The sequence below is a fragment of the Chanos chanos genome, chromosome 13 (assembly GCF_902362185.1).
Source record: "Chanos chanos chromosome 13, fChaCha1.1, whole genome shotgun sequence".
NCBI lineage: Eukaryota > Metazoa > Chordata > Actinopteri > Gonorynchiformes > Chanidae > Chanos > Chanos chanos.
Window position 1 is genome coordinate 20467044 of NC_044507.1, and position 20862 is coordinate 20487905.

At 44.8% G+C, this 20862-nt stretch overlaps 1 protein-coding gene across 1 annotated transcript in view; it reads right to left on the reverse strand.

Annotated features, from left to right (window-relative positions):
• xylt1 (xylosyltransferase I) overlaps positions 1-18455 on the reverse strand; it is a 42998-nt gene extending 24543 nt beyond the window's left edge. The window contains 1 exon segment of the mRNA XM_030790771.1: positions 18183-18455. Coding sequence (XP_030646631.1) covers positions 18183-18455 — 273 coding nt within the window.
• Between the last annotated feature and the right edge of the window lie 2407 nt (positions 18456-20862).

Here is a 20862-nt window from a genome sequence, read left to right on the forward strand (position 1 = left end):
GGCAGACTCAAAAAAAGACCCCCCCCCCCCCCCCCCCCCCCTCCACCGCTCACTGTGGTGACAGTCATAAACACACGAGCTGAACTCATCCCTACCCCGTATGGGGAGCATAGTTTTGACAGCTTTGATCGATACTGAAAACTAAAGCAAAAGCCTGCCTGTGGCACAGGGAGAGCTCTCCTTCTCCATCAATATATTCTATAAAACACACTGCAACAAGAGAAACAAGAGTTCGCTTTCTTTCCTTCTTGTGCAAGAGGTGCTACCAAAGCGAGGGGTTTTTTTTTTCCTTCACAGTTTTAACTAGCAGCACTAACCACATACAGGCTGCCGCACACACACACACGTCTACGTGAGCACACGCACATTCGTGCACACACGCTCACTATCTGTCTGTGCACACACTTTGCGAGAACGTGGCGGTCAGACGCCGCGTGTTGTGTGTCATGAAAAACGCGCAGGGCTTTTCAATGTGAGCCTTGTCCTGTATGACTCAGTTTAATGAAGGACCTCCATCTGTGGGCCAGCCTGGTCAATGCACACACTCACTGAGTAGACTAGAGGAGCTGGAAAAATGCTTTCCTCTGAGGATGACAGATAACCCACTCCCTCCACACACACACACACACACACACACTCTCTCTCTAACGTGTGCGCGAAAGACCAGAAAGACTGAATGAAAAACTCTTCTCCCTGCCCTCCACAGGCCTGTCTCAGACAAATCTTTTCCTACTCATCCTACATGACTCAAGCAAGCTTCCACTGGCAACAACTGTCGAAACTTTAGACATGCCCGAGATTCTGAGGCTAGCAGGGTCGGTGTCATCCTTTAAATCATTTCTCAAAACTTATCTATTTTCTCATCATTTATTAGCTCTAGCACACAGTTTTATTTCAACCATGTCTTACCTGTTTTATTACCACTGCTGTCGTCATTTTTCCCTATTTTACTTCAGTATTATTTATTTCCTACATGTCTTATGTCTTTTTTTATTACCTGTTTTTTTTATTAATCTCTATTGTATTCTTTATTTCCATGTTATTTTTATTAATGTAATTGCCTGATTTTATTCGCCTCAAATCCTGAAATGTTTTAATCCTTGGAAAGCATTTTGTAAAGTAGTTTTTGTTTGGAAAAGTGCTGTATAAATAAAGTTATTATTATTAGTGGAAGTATGGAACAAGGCTATTACATTAGTGCATCTGCTACCCTACAGAGAAAAAGAGAGAGATAGAACAGGAGAGAGAGAGAGAGAGAGAGAGAGAGAGAGAGAGAGAATGGGGAGAGAGAGAGAGATCACAAGTCTTTCCCAGCTACATGTTCTCTATAAAGCCTTGTAGACGCTTGTAAAGATGAATCAAAATACATTTTCTAAAACTGACCCAAAGTTAATGAGGATTTTCTCTGCTTATCTTTTCATGGAAGTCTTTTGGAAATTCTCTCTCTCCTTTTTATAAAATTTCCAAATACATCTGCAGTGATTAAAAGCCCTCCTAATTTCATTCAGCCTTACAGATATGTACAATATCCACTGTCAAAAGAGAAGTTGACCCAGAGTCTTCAAAATGACTTGTCAAGCCCTAACTGCCACTGCCATTCACTCCATATATTCATTCCACAGACAGAGAAATCTTCTCACTCCTCACAGTGAAAGGCACGTAAACAAACAGTATCAAAGCAGCAGGTTCAGATTCAAAAGGAGTCTTTTCTAGGACGTGTTCAAACAGATTGTGATAGAACTGAGGGATACAATGAAAAAAGCAATCTTCAAAGAGTCTCAGACACAGATGATGTGTGTGAAGTTAACCAGACTGAGATAGTGCCATTACTGTGATATAAACACCTGCCTCAATTAGTGTGACACGATATGGGGACAACATGCCATGTTCGAGAAAATGAATAGATTGTGTATGTTGTGTAATAAAATCAAAGCACTTTCAAACTACTTCTCAAGTTTATTCATCACCAGATAATTAACCCATAATTCACAGTAACAACAATCACTAGTAAATATAACAGCAATTATTAACAATAAAACCAATTAAAGCCTTTACTCATTCTGTAAAGTGCAACCCCATCCCCTCCAAAAAACCCCAACAACAATGAGATAGTTTCAGTACAATAGAAATAGTAATACAGTACTGCAACTTGACTTTCTGCAGTTTGCAGATTGTGTTTGCAGATTGTCAAGTTACAGTACTGCAATTTGACAATCTGCAAACACAAAATTTGCGTTTGCAGATTGTCATCTCTTTTTATAACCAAAGCATTGCCACACGACAGATGTACTTCCCGTTTTCGATACCAAATCCTCTACTGCTAGTCTACTGACATTCTTGGTCTCGTTCGTTTCTGCGAGACTACTCATTTTAGTTGCTTCTTGCATCGTTTCTTGTGGTATGTGCTTCTCTACGCAGCTGTTTCTCTGGTCGTCCCACTCTAATTATGTCACCGCGCACACAAACATACGCACCCTTGACTTGTGTACGTCAACTGTCCAGCTCTGCGAATCTCGGTTCGGATATTGCCGTCCTTTGCCATGTGTTTATAGCGGAAAATCATATCGCCATGACGATGAAAACACGACACATCACGCAGCCCTAGGCACAATGAAACTATTCTTTATTTCAGTCAACATTTGTGTATACTTAATCACCTTTCTTTACGGTTATGCACAGGAAAAAAAATGATCCGTTTCATAGCGGTGTCACTGTAAAGACAGGTCTTTCAGTTTGTGATGCTAAACTGATAAATTCTGAATTCTGTCAGAACAATATGCTGAAAAACTACTGCTGTAAACACGATATTTCGTTTTTTAATCAAAGCTTTAAATTGTAACATTGCCAATAATTTATTAGAACGATTTTCAATCATTTTGAAGGCAGTAGTTCACGAATAAGGCAGAGATGTTTGACAGCCGTTTGAAAACCGGGGAGCAAAGATGAACCACTCCTTGAAATCTGGGGTTGAGTTCCACTGCACAGCGAGTAAACGAGGTTTAGAAACATCATTTTCTGGATTATTTTTAACTAGCGCCGAGATTCCCATAAGCCTCTATTCAAAACGTTTTGTGGCTCCTTGCCTATTGAAAACAGCACTGAGCTCTCCGAGCACCTGTTGGCGCGAGTCCTGATTGGCTGCATCATCCTCGATATCGAGTACTGTTCTCAGTACGTTCCCAAGTGCAAATGAGCAAACATTAAGCCAGGCTTACCCATCCGCTTTAAGGTTTAAGGCCACGGCTTTTGTATAAGGCGGTCAAGAGTAATCCATCACGGGAGGGGATTTTTGGCATCGTCTCAGAAACATTGCCTCTCAGACGGGTCGATTTAAACTGGCCATGTAAGGTTTAACCAGTGAAAGTAAGGCCGCTTCCGTCGGATTTTTTTCTTACCGTTCCGACCGCTCTGTCACGTCATTAATCAGAGACCAGGCATTTGTGGTTAAAAGGGAACACGTGTAAGAGAAAACGCCTTGATGATGTGTTGTGCGTGACGATTTCGGTTACTTTGTATGGAACGATTATGATGTAGCCTATTCTTTATTTAAATTCCTGTCCCGTCAAAGTAAAACAAACAGCCACATCTTTTCCTTCGGCAAAAACTCCTTAGTGGGAATGGGAAAGGCAGAGGCATGCGCGCAGAGTGGTTCAGAGGCATACTAATGAGGCGCCGAGCCAATTAGCGCATATTCACAACTAAAGCAGCGGCGTCCAGCTCAGCGTTTCTTAATGAATGCTCAAGGTGTGGCTCGCGGACTCGTCTGGTCAATACGCCAATGTCTCTTCTCCACGCTGCATAGAGCCCAAGACCCGTCTCCTTGTCACGACCAACTCTTTGACTTACGAATGAGGAAGAATAACAGCTTTGCGTTTAGGGTTAAGACTGCTGATAAACAAAACCCATTTAAAATTACCCCGGGGGAAACATTACTTGTAGATATATGGGAGAACAGTGCTTGAGCAGACTGGTTTCTTGTGGAGTACTGGAGTCCACTACCCTCTGCTGAAGTGCAGAATCTGCTGTAGGTCAGAAATAGGCTTACTGTTAGAAAATACAGTTCTAGGAACCACAAACTGAAACCTGAACCACACTCCAGGCCCTGCCCTGCCCTGCCCTGCCACCTCCAAATCTCAAGGACATAACCACCACCAACTGCAGGCTGTCTTTATAGATTTTTCTCCCTTCCTCCAACAGAACCCATAACCTCCCGGTGTTCTGTGCTCTAATCTCTCCCCAGGCAGCTAATGGGGAGGGATAACCCCACAGAGGAGCAGCCAGCCTCCCAACCAGGGCCTGTAATTTGTGAGTGGCTAAGGGGGTTAGCGGCTAACGTGGGGGCAGAGCTAAAGCTCTCTGGCGGCCCTGGTCCATGTGGAGGGGGCAGAGGAGGCCCCGTTTGACTGACACTGGCTTAGCTTGGCTTGGGTCAAGCTCTCCTACTTTCACACCAGTGCCCGCTGCCAGAGCTCTGTGCTGCCAACGTCCTCCAGCCATTCAGCTCTGCAGATGTGGAACTTGGCACAAGGTGGCAACACACACATGCCATTTGATGTGAGGTAAACCCTGGCAGGCTATGTACACACACACACACAGAGTGTATCAATGCACCTTCTGTAGAGCAAAACCCGAGAAGCATATTAACACTAATAAGTGTACAGTTTCATCCTGGTCCTCTCAGTTTCAAAGGCACAGAGGCCAGGACTACTGAACGGGTTTCAGTTTGACTGGGTTGATACTGGATTAGCATCAGGTCCCTGAATCGAAGGATTATTTTGTCCTATGCAGCTTCAGTCAAAGAGAGTGCCCTTAAAAGATAGTTTGTTATGATTTAAAAGATAAATATCTCCTAAATGGCAAATATATGAGGGTCACGCCTAATGTTTAAAAAAAAAAAAGAACTCAACAACTGTTTGTTTTAAAAATTAAACACAGTTCAACAATGTTGACTTTACTTATAATAAAACAGAACCAAGTGAGTGGGAGTGTTTAGTCACGAGTCGAAAATGTCACAGGGAGAGAGACATTCATTTACACGCTAACAGTGAACGCAAACAATGAAATCAATGCAACATTCTAAGGCAAAGAGAAACTCCACTACATACTATGCCACCGTTACTGTTTGACCTGTTTGTTCATTACTTTTATATGAAACGAAACTATTTAACATTCTGTCTTTTCAACACAAAGTTCAGCTTATTAATTAGTTTGATTTAAGCCAAATTCACGGTAGTTTCCAAAGTAATACATTTTCAGCCAACTCTGTTAACTGACCCCCCCCCCCCCCCCCCATTAAATGCACACATGCATTATTCCTCTATTCCTTTCATAGAAAGGAGAAAAACCTGCTTGTCTGGGCCCTTCTGAAAGAGACGCTTAGTTTTCTGCTGTACCGTACTGGCTGTGAGCTCATTCAGGCTTTTCGCATTTTACAGACACAATTCACAGTGTACAGACAATGGATTACACTACAAAGACATTAGTCTCTCTTCACACACCGTCAACAAGTGCTGAATTATTACTGAGTGTCTTCCTATTTCCTCCACTGCCTCAGCCAAGGTAGCTCCTTCAGTCCCCCACCCCCCCCTCCTCCAACACGGCAGCACTGAAAACCGGGAATGTCCAATTCTGACGCAAATGTGTTTGGGTTCATATGCGTCTTTCTCTTCCTCTCGCTCCCTCTCTCGTTCTCTCTCTCTCTTTTATATCTCTCAGATCAGCCTAACTAACAACAGTTTAATTGTACCCCTTTCAGAGTGCTGTGCTGTAACACAGTGTTTTTTTGTGAATTTCCCTGCTGTTCAACACCATTCAAAGGGATTTTTTAAAAATGTGTTATCAGCGCTGTTCAGACAGGCTGCACTTCTCTCCGCCCAGCAGGCCTTCCCTGATGTTCTCTGGAGTAGTTCGCACAGAATCATGTCCCGTTGTTCGGAGAGAAAAGGGGTCACAAAAGAAGACAAGTGAAAAGCCTCTTCGCCAAGGCCCCCGTGAGCTTCTCCATAGCGTAATATAGGCCAACACACACAAAACAGTGCGAGGAATGTTCGTGTGAAACCTGTTGGCATGGCTGCCACACTTAGAGACCTGAACGCGTTTGGCAGCAGAATGCCAGTGGTGCAGAGACTCTCCAGGCCCAGTCTGGTGGGGAGAGTGTTTGGAAATGGGATCCTCTTTTGTGCTGGTGGCATCATTCAGGAGCTGGCCACCTGCAGTCATCGCCCATCCTACGTGACCCAAAGACGTTTAGCACTATTCAAAGACACATCTTGCACAATGAGACACAGCCTCTAACTACCACACAGCACAAACGTCTGAGACTGCCATTACATCAAGGTTACTGCTTCAGTTTGAACATTTCAAGCGTGTGTGTATGTGTGTGTGCAAAGGATGATTAAGTCGTAACTCATTTCACCATAAAATACATTGAGGAACTGTTGGACGGCATTTCAGGGCCTGTGCTGAGCGTAGTCTCTCTGTGATTGGCTGCTGTGGCTTAGCCAACCAGATGCGCCGAGACAGAACCACGCTCCTATTGCCATGCAGACTGCGGCCGGCGTGATCTGAGCTTCCTGAGGTGCGCCGACGTGAGCTGGGATAAGGAGAATCCACCTCCTCCGTTCCCTCGGAATGCCGACGCGCTTTCCGCCCTCAGACTTCTCCTCGCTCGCATCTCTCTGGTCGTAAAGCCGGGAACGAGACACGGTCTCCCGGCCAAGGAACGCCGTTCAACTGCCAGAGATCCCCCGTAGTCCTTTTACACTCCGAACAGAAGATCCTCTCTAAGGCGTTCCTCATGCCGTCTGAGCCTGGTACCAGTGGCTCCGCCCGACGCCCGGCCGCTTTGCATTCTGCCTGCCGAATGCGGTGAGCCGCCGGGGGCTCAGACGGACTGGTTTGTGTTGAGCCCAGTAAGCTCGGAGCTCAGCCCAGTGCGCTCGGGCCCTGAGCGCGCAATTTACCCCGGCGGCTTAGACTTCCTTCTTTATTCCGTTTCCACAACCTGGCTTCCAGCACGCTGACGCTAACACGACGCTGTCCACAGAAAGCCACTCAAAACAGACTGAACGCAGACTGGGGGGGGTGAGGTGGGGGGCAAAACGATGCCAAGTGTGAAAATGCTGAAAACGCAGCACGTTCTAAATACGCATCCTAATTTGAAACAACAACGGGACGCGCTGTAGAAAAAGAGGGGGGAAAAAAAGACTTCAAAGGGTTGTGCAAGTACACAGCCATTTAAAACATTAAATGTATCCCGTAAAATGGAAGGGAGGCCTTAAAAGCTGGAGGGAGAGATTAAAAACGACCATTCATAACATGCTGTGAGAGGGTTAGGGCTTGAGAAAGGGAGGCCCCCGTTCTTCTCACAGCCACATACACACACACACACAGAGAGAGAGAGAGGTGTGTGTGTGTGTGTATCTGTATGTATGTGTATGTGTGTAAATGCAGAGGTGATGAATGACTGTGGAGAATGTAACCAGACAATGGATTCAAAGATTTTGGAGGGAGGCTAAACCTAACCCTCTCAGACTCGCTGCCTGTGTTTCTCTGAGCCCCTCTGATGGCTTGGGAGAGGCAAACTGCTGTGGACTGCCAGGCCAGCCCCTATGGCCAAAGCTCTGACACACACATTCTCTCTCTCTCTCTCTCTCTCTCTCTCTATCTGTTAACCCCCACCTCCACATCCTTTCTTTCTTCACCCTCACCCTGCACCTGATGGATCTACAGCTCAGTCACTGCCTGTATGTTCAAGGCCAGTTCTCAGTGGATCCATAATAAAAATGCTCCGTTTTTCTCCCTTAAATAATGAAGTTCTAGCGTCTTTGTTTTTTTTTTCTCCTTCAGCTAGTATGTATTACGTATTACCGAAGATGTACCCTGTGCACGGCGGAAATTAAATACACTCTTAGAAACTAGGAGAGTGTAGGGGGGAAAAAATCTTTTTGTGGTATCACACCCAGGCATGATCATAAAGCCAGGCATTCGGTGGACATACAGTACTCTAAATATTCTATTCATCCAGAGCCAGCCCTGGTCTCTCATGAGAACGTCATGTGCTTTCTCATGGGAAAAATGATCATGTGGCCACGCTCAATCGAGCCCTGCTATCAGACTGCACTTCACTGAAAACTGCCTCTCATGTTTTTACTGTATAAAACAAAGGAACTTTTTTTTGTTTTTTTTCCCTTATTGAACACTGTAGTGTTTGACATGCGCTTTGAATAAAGCATGTGAGCAAATGAGGTTACAGTGAAGACTTTGACAAGCATATTGCAGTTGTAATTTTACCTTGCAGTAACAGTCTCTTTTACATTACTGTTAAAACAGATGTTAATTTTTTTTTTTTAATTCATTTATATTCAGTTTGTACAGGGTGGGTTGGGAGTCTGTTTTAATGATTCTGTTCCCTGATTCTCTACAGACACACTCTCTACCCCGAAGGCTTTTGTATCTGCGCATTGCTTTCATTTATGTGCATGTGTGTGTTCCTTTTTGCCCTTTATCAGTTTTATATTTAAAAGGACGTTGTGGAATGTTCTTAGCTCTGGATTCTAGAGAAGTGCACGTCAAAAGGAACTTGCTATCATTTCTACCCATATGTCAAAATGTTCCACTTGTCTATTTCTCTGCTCTAGGAATATGCTTTCACATTTATGCCGGTCCTGTTAATAAAAAAAAAAAAAAGAAAGAAAAAAAGTAGATCTAATTGAACTCTTAGAATCTATTCAGCCTTGGTAAGATTACAGGTGTAGATGTCTGTGCTTTGGCTTTATAAAGTCGACTATGTGTTCTGTAACAAGCGCTTTAATGCCGGTCTGACTGGATGGTTACCGCTGAGCAGGTTTGGTCCTCGGCGTGTAACGTGGTACCGTTCTCCTTTATATTCGCTCCTCATTTCACGTGAGAATTACACACAGATGTGCGGCCCTTTTCATTTTCTATACCCTACGGCTCCACCGACTTACATCTTTCTCCTGCCTACACGACGGCAATTCTGCATCTATATCAAATAAATATTCTCCAGGACGGCTCTGGGGCTAAAGTGTGCCATGCTCATTAAATAAATAGAGACATAAATAAAAAATGAAAACATTAATAAATTAAATATACACTCTGCATTATTTATTGTCTGTTAAATATGTTACGTTCGGGCTTCCAGAGGATTTTGCGGTTTTTCCTCACTATAAGCATGCTGATTAGCGTTTAAGAACCATCAGATGACGCCAAATCGTGGGTGTATATCGGGGGGAGGGACGAGGGGCGTTTTGTGGAGCGAAGTCGAGCAGTCTTGGTAGGGCACGGGCAGGGATGCCCGGGAGCGGTGCAGCTGGTCGAGTGTGTGACTGGCATCGTCAGTGGCTCTCTGGGGCCGCGTCCTTTCTCTTGGCCAGTGTCAGCATCCTTGGGATCCTGAGGGATCAGTTAGCAAGCTGCAGTGCTATCCATCAAGCAAATAAATCCTTTCTTATGTCCAACAGCACAAGGGCTGTAAGCGGGCGAGAGGGAGAGAGAGAGAGGGAGAGAAAGAAAAGAAAAAAAAAAAGCGAAAAGGAGGGCGGGGTGACGAGCTGAAACGATGATGATGATGATGATGCAGCAACAAGGCAACAGTAGGTTTTAATTACACTAGCCTAGCGGCGCTAGCTCCTTCCAGAGGAAGCATTTTAGGGCCTCTATAAACTGCACTGAAATGTGCTTGGAGGCAGGAGAACATATTTAGTAAAACACACCGCGGTCGCAGCAGTGGAATGTCGCAGTGGCTTTGTAGCACTGTCACAGTGTTAGACGGAGGGGATGTCTAAGTTTAAGTCAACGAGTGCACGGCAGATCAGCCCCATGCATCTCGTTTACTGTCAACTTTAAGTTTAAAAAAAAAAAACTGTCATGGAACCCGTAACCATTGCTTATGCTCCAAACAATCTAAATGGTGACATAAACTGAGAGGCTGAGTGAAGCCAGTGTCAAAGAAAACGCAATTTGAGAGAAATGCAAATAGCAGCTCTTTCCGTGATTACGGTCGTCTGTACCCCCCCCCCCTCCGCTGCCCTTTGATTAACTCAGTGATGGATTATAGCACGGGACACAGAAGTTACAAGGCGCATTTGCTACCACTGCTCTGGCGCTATGTCAGCAATCATTACACCATGCTTTGTCTCACAGGGGTCTTTTCAGTGTGCTTAAGATCGTCTGGGAAAGCTCACTGCCAGTCACTCTGCCTTTTGTGTGTGTGTGTGTGTGTGTGCGCGTGTGTGTGTGCATTTGTGTTTAAGATGGCGTACGCTTTCAAAATTGATTGTTTAACACTGAGTCCTCACAGTCGAAAGGTGCAGCAAAGTCAACGTCAATATTTTGCTTTCAGCTCTAATTGAATTGAGGGAAGGAGACGGGCCGAAGGACAAGGACAGAACATTAATTGACACATTTTCAGCTCATCAGAGCTTCTTTTCTCTCTCTCCTTCACCCTCTAAACCCAAAGAAGTGCACCACACACTCTTCTAAAGTTTCTTCGAGCACACCACAAAGTTAAAAAAAAAAAAAGAAAAGCAAAACATAGAGCTGAGACATCTGGCGAAGTCGCTGGAGAACACCAAGGGGTCACACGCAGGACGGGAGATATACCTGACATTAAACATCGATTTCGGCTGAACCACAAAAAGAGAGGCCGGGCAGACTGGGGGAAGCGCTAGGGAGAAGATTTGATGAACCGAAGATTCACCTGTCTGCTGACCCCTGTTTGGGCTGCTATTAAAAACGTGCTATGGCAGTGTGGTCTGTGTGTTTTCCAGGATGTGCACACATGGTACAAACACATTCTCTCTCTCTCTCTCTCTCACACACACACACACACACACACACACACATACACCATTGTGGCATTAAAGGAATAGGTCAGTGAACAGTTAATAAAGACACATCAGTGGAACACAAAGTAGCTTCAGACCCATGGGATTCCAGAGGATTATGTGAAGGCTTTGAGTAGATGCCGGATTTAGGGATATAAAAAAAGAAAAAAAAAAACATAAATTGTGCTGTTTTCTCGTCGAACGTCAGCACGCACTTAATCACTAATAAAGCCTCAGTCTCTGGGCAGTATCCACGGCGTTTAAGCCCCCGGGGATTCAGCTCCGCTCCGGCTCAAGACTGACGTCCTCCTCGCCTCGTCCAGGAGGTCCTGGAAAAACGGGGGGGTTATTCCAGCTTCTGAACCATCTCCAACCCAAGGACGACGCCCCAACACGGCCAAAGAGACCCCGATTCATCATCTTCGGACAACTCTGCACGTGTTGTGTGTTTAAAAACGACCTCGTTAGTGGGATGCTGGGGCTGTGGGGACAGCTGTTCAGACACACGCATGGAACCAAGGGATTACAAACCAAATGAAGGAGGACGCGTTCGCTAGCCAGGCGGCGCAAAATCTAGATGTTTTGGGGGTGGGTGGGGGCGGGTGGGGGGGGGGGGGGGTGTTGGGATTGGGGTGGGGGTTGTTACGTCAGCGTAACGTAGCCTAGAGACGAAGAGATTCACAGACACTGTGGGAATTCTCACCACTGCGTGATACACTCGCATTCTCTCACTCTACTGAAAAGAGAGAGAGAGAGAGAGAGAGAGAGAGAGAGAGAGGGAGAGAAGGGTAAAAGAGTGACGTGAACAGAACCGTGAAAGGGTCTTCATTTAGCCTTTTTCCTGGTCACATGTGTCTGAAATGATTCACAGGCCCCAGCAGGCATTGCCTAGAATCGCGCCCTTCAACAAATCTGTAATTGGGTCTTCAGTGGCAGGGTGTACATTGTGTAACAGAATGGGTAAAGATGGCATTTTAAGAGAAGGATTTGGACTCTTCACATACCTAGACACCAGCGAGGTTCAGTGTGACCCACACAGGCAATTACAGCTCCATTCATCTTGTTTTAAACGGCACAAGTGAATGGATGACTATAAAATTCTAAGACTGTAGATACATGGACAGAGCAGGGCTAAGTGCACGTGTATGGCAGAGTGGACTCTCTGATACGCTTAAATCACTGCTTTACTGTAATTAGCCTGATCAAAACAAACACTCTTACTCTCGCTCTCATGCACGCATGCACACACACACACGCACGCACGCACACACACACACACGCACACATGCAAAAGCTGGAGCTCAAAATAAATGTACAAAATCCAAACTCCAGAAACATTGTTTTCTAAGACGCTTACCTTTGGGATTATTGGCCTCACGCGTGGGATTATGGATTTTCATTATTCAGTGTAGCATCTCTTAACAAATCCCAGAGTTCATATAACCCAGTGTGTAATGAGGCTCCAGAGGAGTGGTGTGATTATCTGATAGTGTGTATGGATTAAAGTGTGCACTCTCTGCTGGGTAATGCTCAAATGCTGGGCACCCTGGTTTGTTTGGCTTGTGTTCAGCACAGGAATGTAGCGGACAGTCTCTTCATTGCCTTCCCTCGCTCTCTTGATCTCTCTCTGTATGCATATTTATGTGTAAGGTAGGGTGTGTAGAAAGTCTGCGTGTTTAATTTAAATGGTCATGCATATCTAGGGGAATGTAAAAAAAAAACAAACAAACAAAAAAAACAAACAAAAAAACCAAGAAAATAAAAAAGTGTGATTGTGTGTGTGAATGAGAGGGGATGGCTAGTCTAGCCCCTGCCATTACAGGAGCACGCTGTCAACTGCAACAGTTTGTTTTCTTTTGCCACCTCTGACTGGTCTGTAACACAAACCCTTATTCAGAGCTCAGTGGGCCCAGAACAGCACATAGAGGAGCGTTACACGGCAAAACACACACACACACACACACACACACTCACGCACCTTCAGCGCTCTCACACTGACCCACCAGTTCCAGACAGCACACAGCCTGCATTGACGCAGATGTTACTGGCTCTTTCAAAACAGTGCTACCTCTTTTCCGACGCTCATCTCAAGAACATGAATACACTCATTACTGGTGCCTAGGAAACACACACACACACACACACACACATTTGTAAGCACTCAACAGACGGAGAGAAGGTCTTTGTGTAGGAGTTTAGCCCAGGGAGATGTGGAGAGGGAGAAATACACACAGTAATTTTAGGGGCTGTCTCTATGACTGACACCCCCTATAACCAATACATTCTGCGGTAAGGTGTTGACAGTGACACTGAAGGTCACTCTGCTATAGATAACATAAACACAATGTCAGCGCTTAATGTCGTAGCCCAAAAAAAAACGCCCAAACGCGACTCATTTAGCTCCAACACGCACCACCATAAAAAAATTAAATAAATAAAAGAAGATAGCAAACAGAAACAATAACTGGAATTGAGCCATAATTAAAAAGACGGCGACATTCCTTCACTAAAGCATCTCCCGCAGGCATGTTAATACCAGTATTACAATATTTTTCTCGGCTGCGTCTCAAAAACGGGTGACAGGGCGCCATTGTGTTTCCCAGCTTACATAACAATTACGTCTACTTTTTTATGGATGTGTTTACACAAAGCGCAAAACTGTACGCTAATGCAGATCACCAACATCCGGCAACTGCAAAAAACCACATTCTCGGTAGCTTCAGCCTCGATGGAGACATGTTTATTGGTGTTTGCTTGGATATTTTATGTCCACAAAGACAAGAGAAATCCAGACGCGTTGTAGCACATGGAGGAGCGAGTCCAGAGGAAAGGCTATTGAGCTCAACTCATTAGAGCCTGGACATCATGGAAATGTTTCTGATAACCATCGGCACAGCGCAGGGAAACAAATCAATAAACGCTGGTTTGGTCCATTATGTACGAGTCAGCTGCAGCTGAAAGAGCACAGTTTGGTCTTTTACAGATCTAAGACAATAAAAAAAACAAAAACAAAAACAAAAAAAAAAAAACACAAGAACCAAACTCACCTTTTATTCGAGGCACAAAGCCTTTAAAAACTCTTCCTCGATAAAACAACTCGGATAATCTTTCACGGCTCGTGTTCATCGGTCTTAACGAGCCGAGGTGTGTGTCTCCCTCCCTGTTTAAGAGAGAACGGGAGGGGGTGGCACTGTGGAAGCTGTCCAGTCGCAGGGGAGAAGTGACAGCAAGCAGCCACAGACTGACCCTGATAACAATAAGCAACCAAAGCAAGTGTCAAACCATGCCTTGCCTCTAAAGAATGAAGATAATGCTTCAGGTAGAGCATGGAGTGTGAGTGTATGTCTGTGTATGTTTGCATGAGTATGTGTATGTGTGTACCTGAGAGAGAAAGAGAAAGAGAGGGAGAGAGAGAGAGACGGCTGGCGGGCACTCAGGCATACTGACTATGTGTGAGTCAGCACAGTGTGGAATGGCTCTACAGACGAAGAGGGGGGGGGGGGTGGAGGGAGAGAGGGGAGAGGGAGAGTCAAGCAGACAGGCCAGGCCTGGAAAACACAGTGCACTGTTTACCAAGATGAGTGAGCCCATACTATCCCTATAGCTTTCTCTGTTACACTGGAGCAGTGTGACCAGACAGGTGTACAGACAGACAGACAAACAGACGGATGCATCAGTGTGATAGTGTGTGTTCACAGATTTCTCCCGAGCCTTTGACTCATTCTGTTCTTTTACAAAACGATGAATCGCTTCAAGACCAATAGTGAAGACAAAACCTGACATACAGACTGGCTAAGCAAAGCTTTTGATGCGAAAAACACCCACACAAGGGCACGGAACCAAACTAAACCGTCACCTTACAGAACACATCTCCTACAGCGCCACAGCTATGAATCATATTTTAGCTTCATACCCGTTCCAACCTGAGCAGCACCAGCTCGTACACGGACTCGGGAAACGTGCTCCTGAAATCACAAGGAACGCTGGCCGCCAAACTGACAGGCAACGTCTGGCTCTGTCTAATGAGGGGATGTTTAAGCTGCATCGAGGAAGTGGCGTTTTTGGGTTTTTTTTTTTTTTTGGTTTTGTTTTTTTACTGCATACTTACATGTGTCAGAAAACATGTGTGACACATGTTAGCAACACCTGGATCACAAATGTTAAGCATGATGGAATTCTTCCACTGCCATCATTCACTCAGCACTTCATCTGTCAGCAGAAATGTTTCAATCAACAATTACTCCTGCTCATTTAGGCTAGAGAGCGAGAGAGAGAGAGCGAGCGAGCGAGAGAGAGAGACGGAGAGAGAAAGAGAGAGAGAGAGAGAGAGAGAGAGAGAGAGAGAGAGAGAGCGAGAGAGAGAGACGGAGAGAGAAAGAGAGAGAGAGAGAGAGAGAGAGAAAGAGAGAGAGAGAGAGAAAGAGAGAGAGAGAGAGAGAGCGTGAGGGGGGGCGGAGAGAAACAAGCTGAGTCGTCACTGCTAAATTTCAGCGAAACCTGTGCGGTACATAAATCAATTAAGCCCATCGTGCTGATGGTTAAAAGACTAAAATCTTCATGCAAAATGTTATTGTTTGTATCCAAGACCATCAGGAAATTTCTCTCTGAGGTGCAATGCAGGAATTTTACACACATAAATTATCCTCTCAATCGGCTTTAACACGCTGTGAATAGTCTCTCAAAAATTACAGCCAATTTAGCCACTTCAGTGGAAAAAACAAAAAAAAAAAAAACAGAACATCCCCAACGCCCCAACCACTTCCCATTTCCCGACCACTTCCTAATTTATAACGTGTTAAGTTTCTGTAGATCTCATCAAGGAACTTCAAGTTTCATATTAGAACATTGGCAAAAGAAAACAGCTGAATACGTGGTATAGCCTTGGCATAACGGAGGGAAACCCAAATCCTTTACCGACATCAGCCGCATGCAAATATTTTTTTTTTTGCCCCATTTGGAAATAAACTCGACGACAAACAAGTAGAGAAAAAATGTACTTGAACACAGAACGTCTTCATTATAGGAGGCAGAGCAGCAGATGCACTGTGACAGCGAACTTCTGAGAGTGATACAAAAAGCCTTAGCCAGTCAGACAAAGTGCAGGATCAAAGAGCAGTTACACCCCCCTTTTTTCTCGCCTGTCAACGTGCTTTAAAACTCGACAGGTAGAGAACACAACTCTGAAGCATAACAACTAGGTGCTGTGACGCTTTCGGCGGCGAGGCACCGGACCGGCGGCCTAATGCTGGCACGGAGAGGTATAGGAGACTGGAAAACCCATCCAAAACTAAGGGAGACTGGCATCTCTGAGCCCGTCTGCGAGTCACGCACAAGAGTCTTCCACCGGCTGTGACTCAGAAAACATACAACGGAAGGATCACGAGTTACAAAGTTATTTTTTACTTAACAATAGTAGACTTCCTATTCCATTGTCTTCCAACTATAAAAAAAAAAAAACCCACAGGATTGGTCTGAAAGCCCATGGGATCAGAAGGGTATCTTAATTGATGCTCCCTATCTCTACCCTCAGACAGATCTGAGTGTTTGGTTACATTACCCAAACAATCACTCCACACCTCTCCCATAGCCCACTCTGCAACTTCCTCTCTAACACCAGAGAGAGAGAGAGAGAGAGAGAGAGAGAGAGAGAGAGGATGGAGATAAAAAGAAATGTTAAAACAGACACGTTCAGCATGGAAGCAACAAACAAAAACAGGAGATAGGGAGGAAGCTGGAGGAGCTGTTTGAATAATGGAGTGTGTTACAGAATTGAATTGCAATGACAATCCACCATCAGGTCAGACATGGTCTTCTCTCCAGCCTGTAAAGACACAACCTCTTTTGGACATGAGTCTGAAAATAAAGATCACTATGTGAGGTGTGTGTCTCTGCTAACCACTGGGTGAAGATTTTTTCTACCATGTCCAGACAGCCACTGCGTTGTAAGTTTTGCTGCTGAATACAGAACTGTGCTCACACTGACACTGTAGAGGAGTGGTTTGAAAATGAGAAATATTACATTCACAGAACAATGTTGAGCATTGTCTTTAGTGAACGTTTCAGATAATATAACGCTTTGTGTCTCACCCTGAGCTTGAAGTGACCAAATCAAAAGAGAATTTAAGTCTACTTGGCCAACACAAACCATAATCTACACGCATTTTAGCTGCTTTGGCATCTAGATTTATGTATTAACAGACATAAGAAGCTGAATTATCATCTTCGCTGTAATGAGGTGACAGGCCTAATTACAGATATTTACAACGGCGAAAAACAACCTATAACCATGCCTCATTTTGTCATTATTCAGATGGGACTTCGATACAGAGAACGAGGCACATTGGTTTATTATTAACCTATGTAATACTTTACGATTCACAGCCTCTAATTGGAAAATACCAGAGAATACGTCGTGAATGACAGCGACGCTCTGAAACCGAGATCTCGTGCACTTTGCATCCGTTGGAAACTACACGTGAGGCAGTATCATTCTTGAGACTTCACGAAAAACGTTTCAAGCCAAACAGGGGAAATAAGCTGCATCTTTCTTCGTGATCACTTCCCAGATTTTAACAGTTCCGATGTTGATAAGCAAAATATTGCTGATATCTCGACATGTGTGACAGACGTTGAAAATCGTTTAAAAAATCGAGCTCTATACTCTATAAATGCTTTAGTTTACTAAGACCGCTAGCAACTTCAAGGAGTTAAACGTTGTGTTAAATTAAAATAAACGCTACTAAAAAACAAAAGTGTATCGTTATAGGCTACTCTGCGCCGATCTCTCTACCGAGAAATGGTCATTCGGCAACAAAAAGAATATCAGTTTTTACAGTTTCGGTCAAGGCGTTAAAAACTGACAGAAGCCTATTCTTCTAGAATAATTTGCACGCGATGAGCAGCTCTGACAAGGATGAAGTGGGGATGCAGCTCTGATAGCTTTAACGACTTAACAGGCAAATTATTAATGGCCACTAATGACCTGATGCTACAAAGTATATCGCACAACGTTGTCCCTCTCGCACTGTGTACATGTACATCCCCCGTTTAATTTTGTGGCGACTGCTCCCCGATAGTCGAATTACAACGATGAATCATCTAAATTCACTCGGGGGAAAAAAAAACTCGTTTCATCCTCATACCGGTGTTATTGCCAAAATGTACCAAAACCGAGTAGCAGTGCATCAGCGAGCCTAAACGTGCCAACATCCTTTATTAATCACAAAGGGCCCGTTATCGCGGACTGAATAGCGGCAGACTCAACGAAATGAATGGCACGGGTAGTGGCAGCAGAATGGTTATTTTTCGCGTGATGTACGGAAAATTTAGACTTACCGGATGCTGTTTATGCCGCACAGCTGCTTTTCCAAGCGGAGGCTGATGATGTCTTCTCTGGAAACCGCTTTTTGGATACTCGCTGTAGGCTTTGTTGATACCGATTCGGTCCCTCTTTTCTCTGCCGTTGCCACCGTCTTCCCTGTCTTCACCGGAGTCTAAGCTACTGAAGTTCCATACAATGAGTGTTTGTACCAGTAATACTGTAAGCGCTGCTATCAATGCTGACCGTGAACGGCGAGCCAACTTACGCGCACACAGACTGCCTACCATCTTCACCCTGAAGCGGCGAGGTGCCACTGCCGTGTGCCGACAGTAGGCTTTTGTGGCTCAGCGTCGCGAAAGGAGCGTGGAGTAAGAGAGAGCGAGAGAGAAAGAGAGAGAGACGGGGGGGTGCTGTAGAGGAGGAAAGGGAGCTTCAATTCTGGGAGAGGGTGCAGAGCCCCCGCGTGTTCATAAGTTCAAACTACATGCGCGGGGTTTAGAGGAAGAACGGAGATGGCCTTCGTTTCAAACGCGAGGTCGTCGTTTGTTCCTCAGAACGACACGGAAAGGTTGTACTAGGTGATACTGGATTTGCTGTCTTGACTATATGTCTACCAGAACACAGTTTAACAACAAATTTAATTAACACAAATTGACAGTTTTCACCATAGCATGCAAAAAACTGTTTCATCATAGACAATTATTTTTCCTTGTCATCAGCAGCGCTGTTTCCTCTTGTGAAATAAAACCCATCATTTGCACAGAGCCTTGGGGGAAATAAACCTGTGGAATTCGGTCAGGTGACGTTGCAGAATGAGATATTCCCTTTCAAAGACAAGTTTCAAACGGAACACGTTACAGAGACAAGGCTAAGACTTTGAATAAAAGAGGAATGACACCGGGCAGACGTCAAGACGTCTTCTGATACAGACTTCGGTGAGGCATAGTACATGGATTTTCAGCAACTAGAGAGAACATCTCTCACCCAGCACAGCACACAGCCCGTGCCATAAGAAGACTTGGTTACCATGGGAATAAACCCGTGTTCTTTCTTCTTTCTTTCCTCCAGCAGTTCAGGTGAAGGATGTCAGTATGTGGTTGCGTTTACACAAATCAGAACTGCATGAGTAGCTTCACACATGTTTGTTTCGCGCTGTTCTCGGCACTGGTGTCATTAAAGTTGAAACAGCTGCCCGTTATACCACTGCTTTTCATAATTCAGAACTCCCTCGCTGAGATCGAGGTCGAGCTGCTTTGATGAATTAGCAAGAGAGAGAGGGGGGAGAGAGAGAGAGAGAGAGAGAGAGAGAGAGAGAGGCAGAGAGAGAGAGAGGCATACATCTGTGTCACATGCATTGCAACTGAGACAGCCACCCTCCCCCCCGCCCTCTCCTCATCCTTATATTGCACATTTACATCCACCAGTGAGACAGGTTGCTCAGAGGTGCCTCTGTTGGCACCTGAGAGACAGCGTCACATTCTGCAGGCCGTATGGGCCTGTTTACAGTTTTGGCTGTGTGAGGAGCGATGGTGGGCAAAGCAGGGGGAACGCGTACCTTGGGGCATTTGTTCTCTTTCCGTGTCTCTCCTGCAGAGAAGAAGAGAGATGGGTTAGTCTCTCATACTCCCTCCTTCCTTCCCTCCCTCCCTCCCTCCCTCTCTCTTTCTCTCTCCCTCTCTCCGCTCCAGGGTGCAGCCCGAAACGACAGGAGGCTATATAGACCCCCATCTGTTTTTCTGATGCTGGTGACAAACAAGTATTTCAAAACATCAGCAGACTAATTGAATGGGCCTGGTGGATGGTGGAGAGCCCTCTCCTGCAGTTTATGGGCAGATTATCAGAAACATTCGGTCATCTTTCACATCAGTGCGTTTGTGCTTTTCTTGGTTTTCAGGGTGAAAGGGTGTCCGTCACTTTTTTTTTTTTTTTTTTTAAGTTTATCTACCTTCTTAAGAAAAGCCTTATCATTATGCCAAAGCCTTGACTAAAGCTTACGGAGAACGGTGTGAGTCTTTCACAGATGAATATTGATATTGATGAATGTGAATCAATAAACTCATTTCATTTCACAGTCATCATCAAAAATACAAAATGCAAATGCAAAGACTACAAGGGCACAGGGCTTCCCTTGTCAACAGCACGGAGACTGAATGGAGCTGCTGAAGGAAAGCTCATAGTGAACGCCACAGTAATGACATAGACTCTATACAGTCTCTCTCTCTCTCTCTCTCTCTCTCTCTCTCTCTCTCCCCATGTTTATTTAGGACTGAAATCCACTAATATTCTGGCTTATTCTGCATTGACTCTTGCACTGCTGAAAATCATACATCATATTTAGTAAAACGGCATATCAGTATATGGAGGGATAAAATGAATCAGCTTGGCCATGCAGGGCTGAGGACAGTAAAAAACACACACATACACACGCGTGCGCGCGTGCACACACACACACACACACACACACACACACACACACACACACACGCACTCATCTAACCATTTAAAACACATTTGACTGTTTAAATGGACATGCTTACTGTAAACCAACATGTCTCCTGGGAATTCCCTGAGTAGAGTTCCAGAGAGAGGTAATCATGCACGCAGAGTGTGACATACACAGATGTAAGAGAGTGAGTCACAACACACATGGTGTAAAGTCATGTCTGAGGCACTAACTGTATTATGTAGTAAACG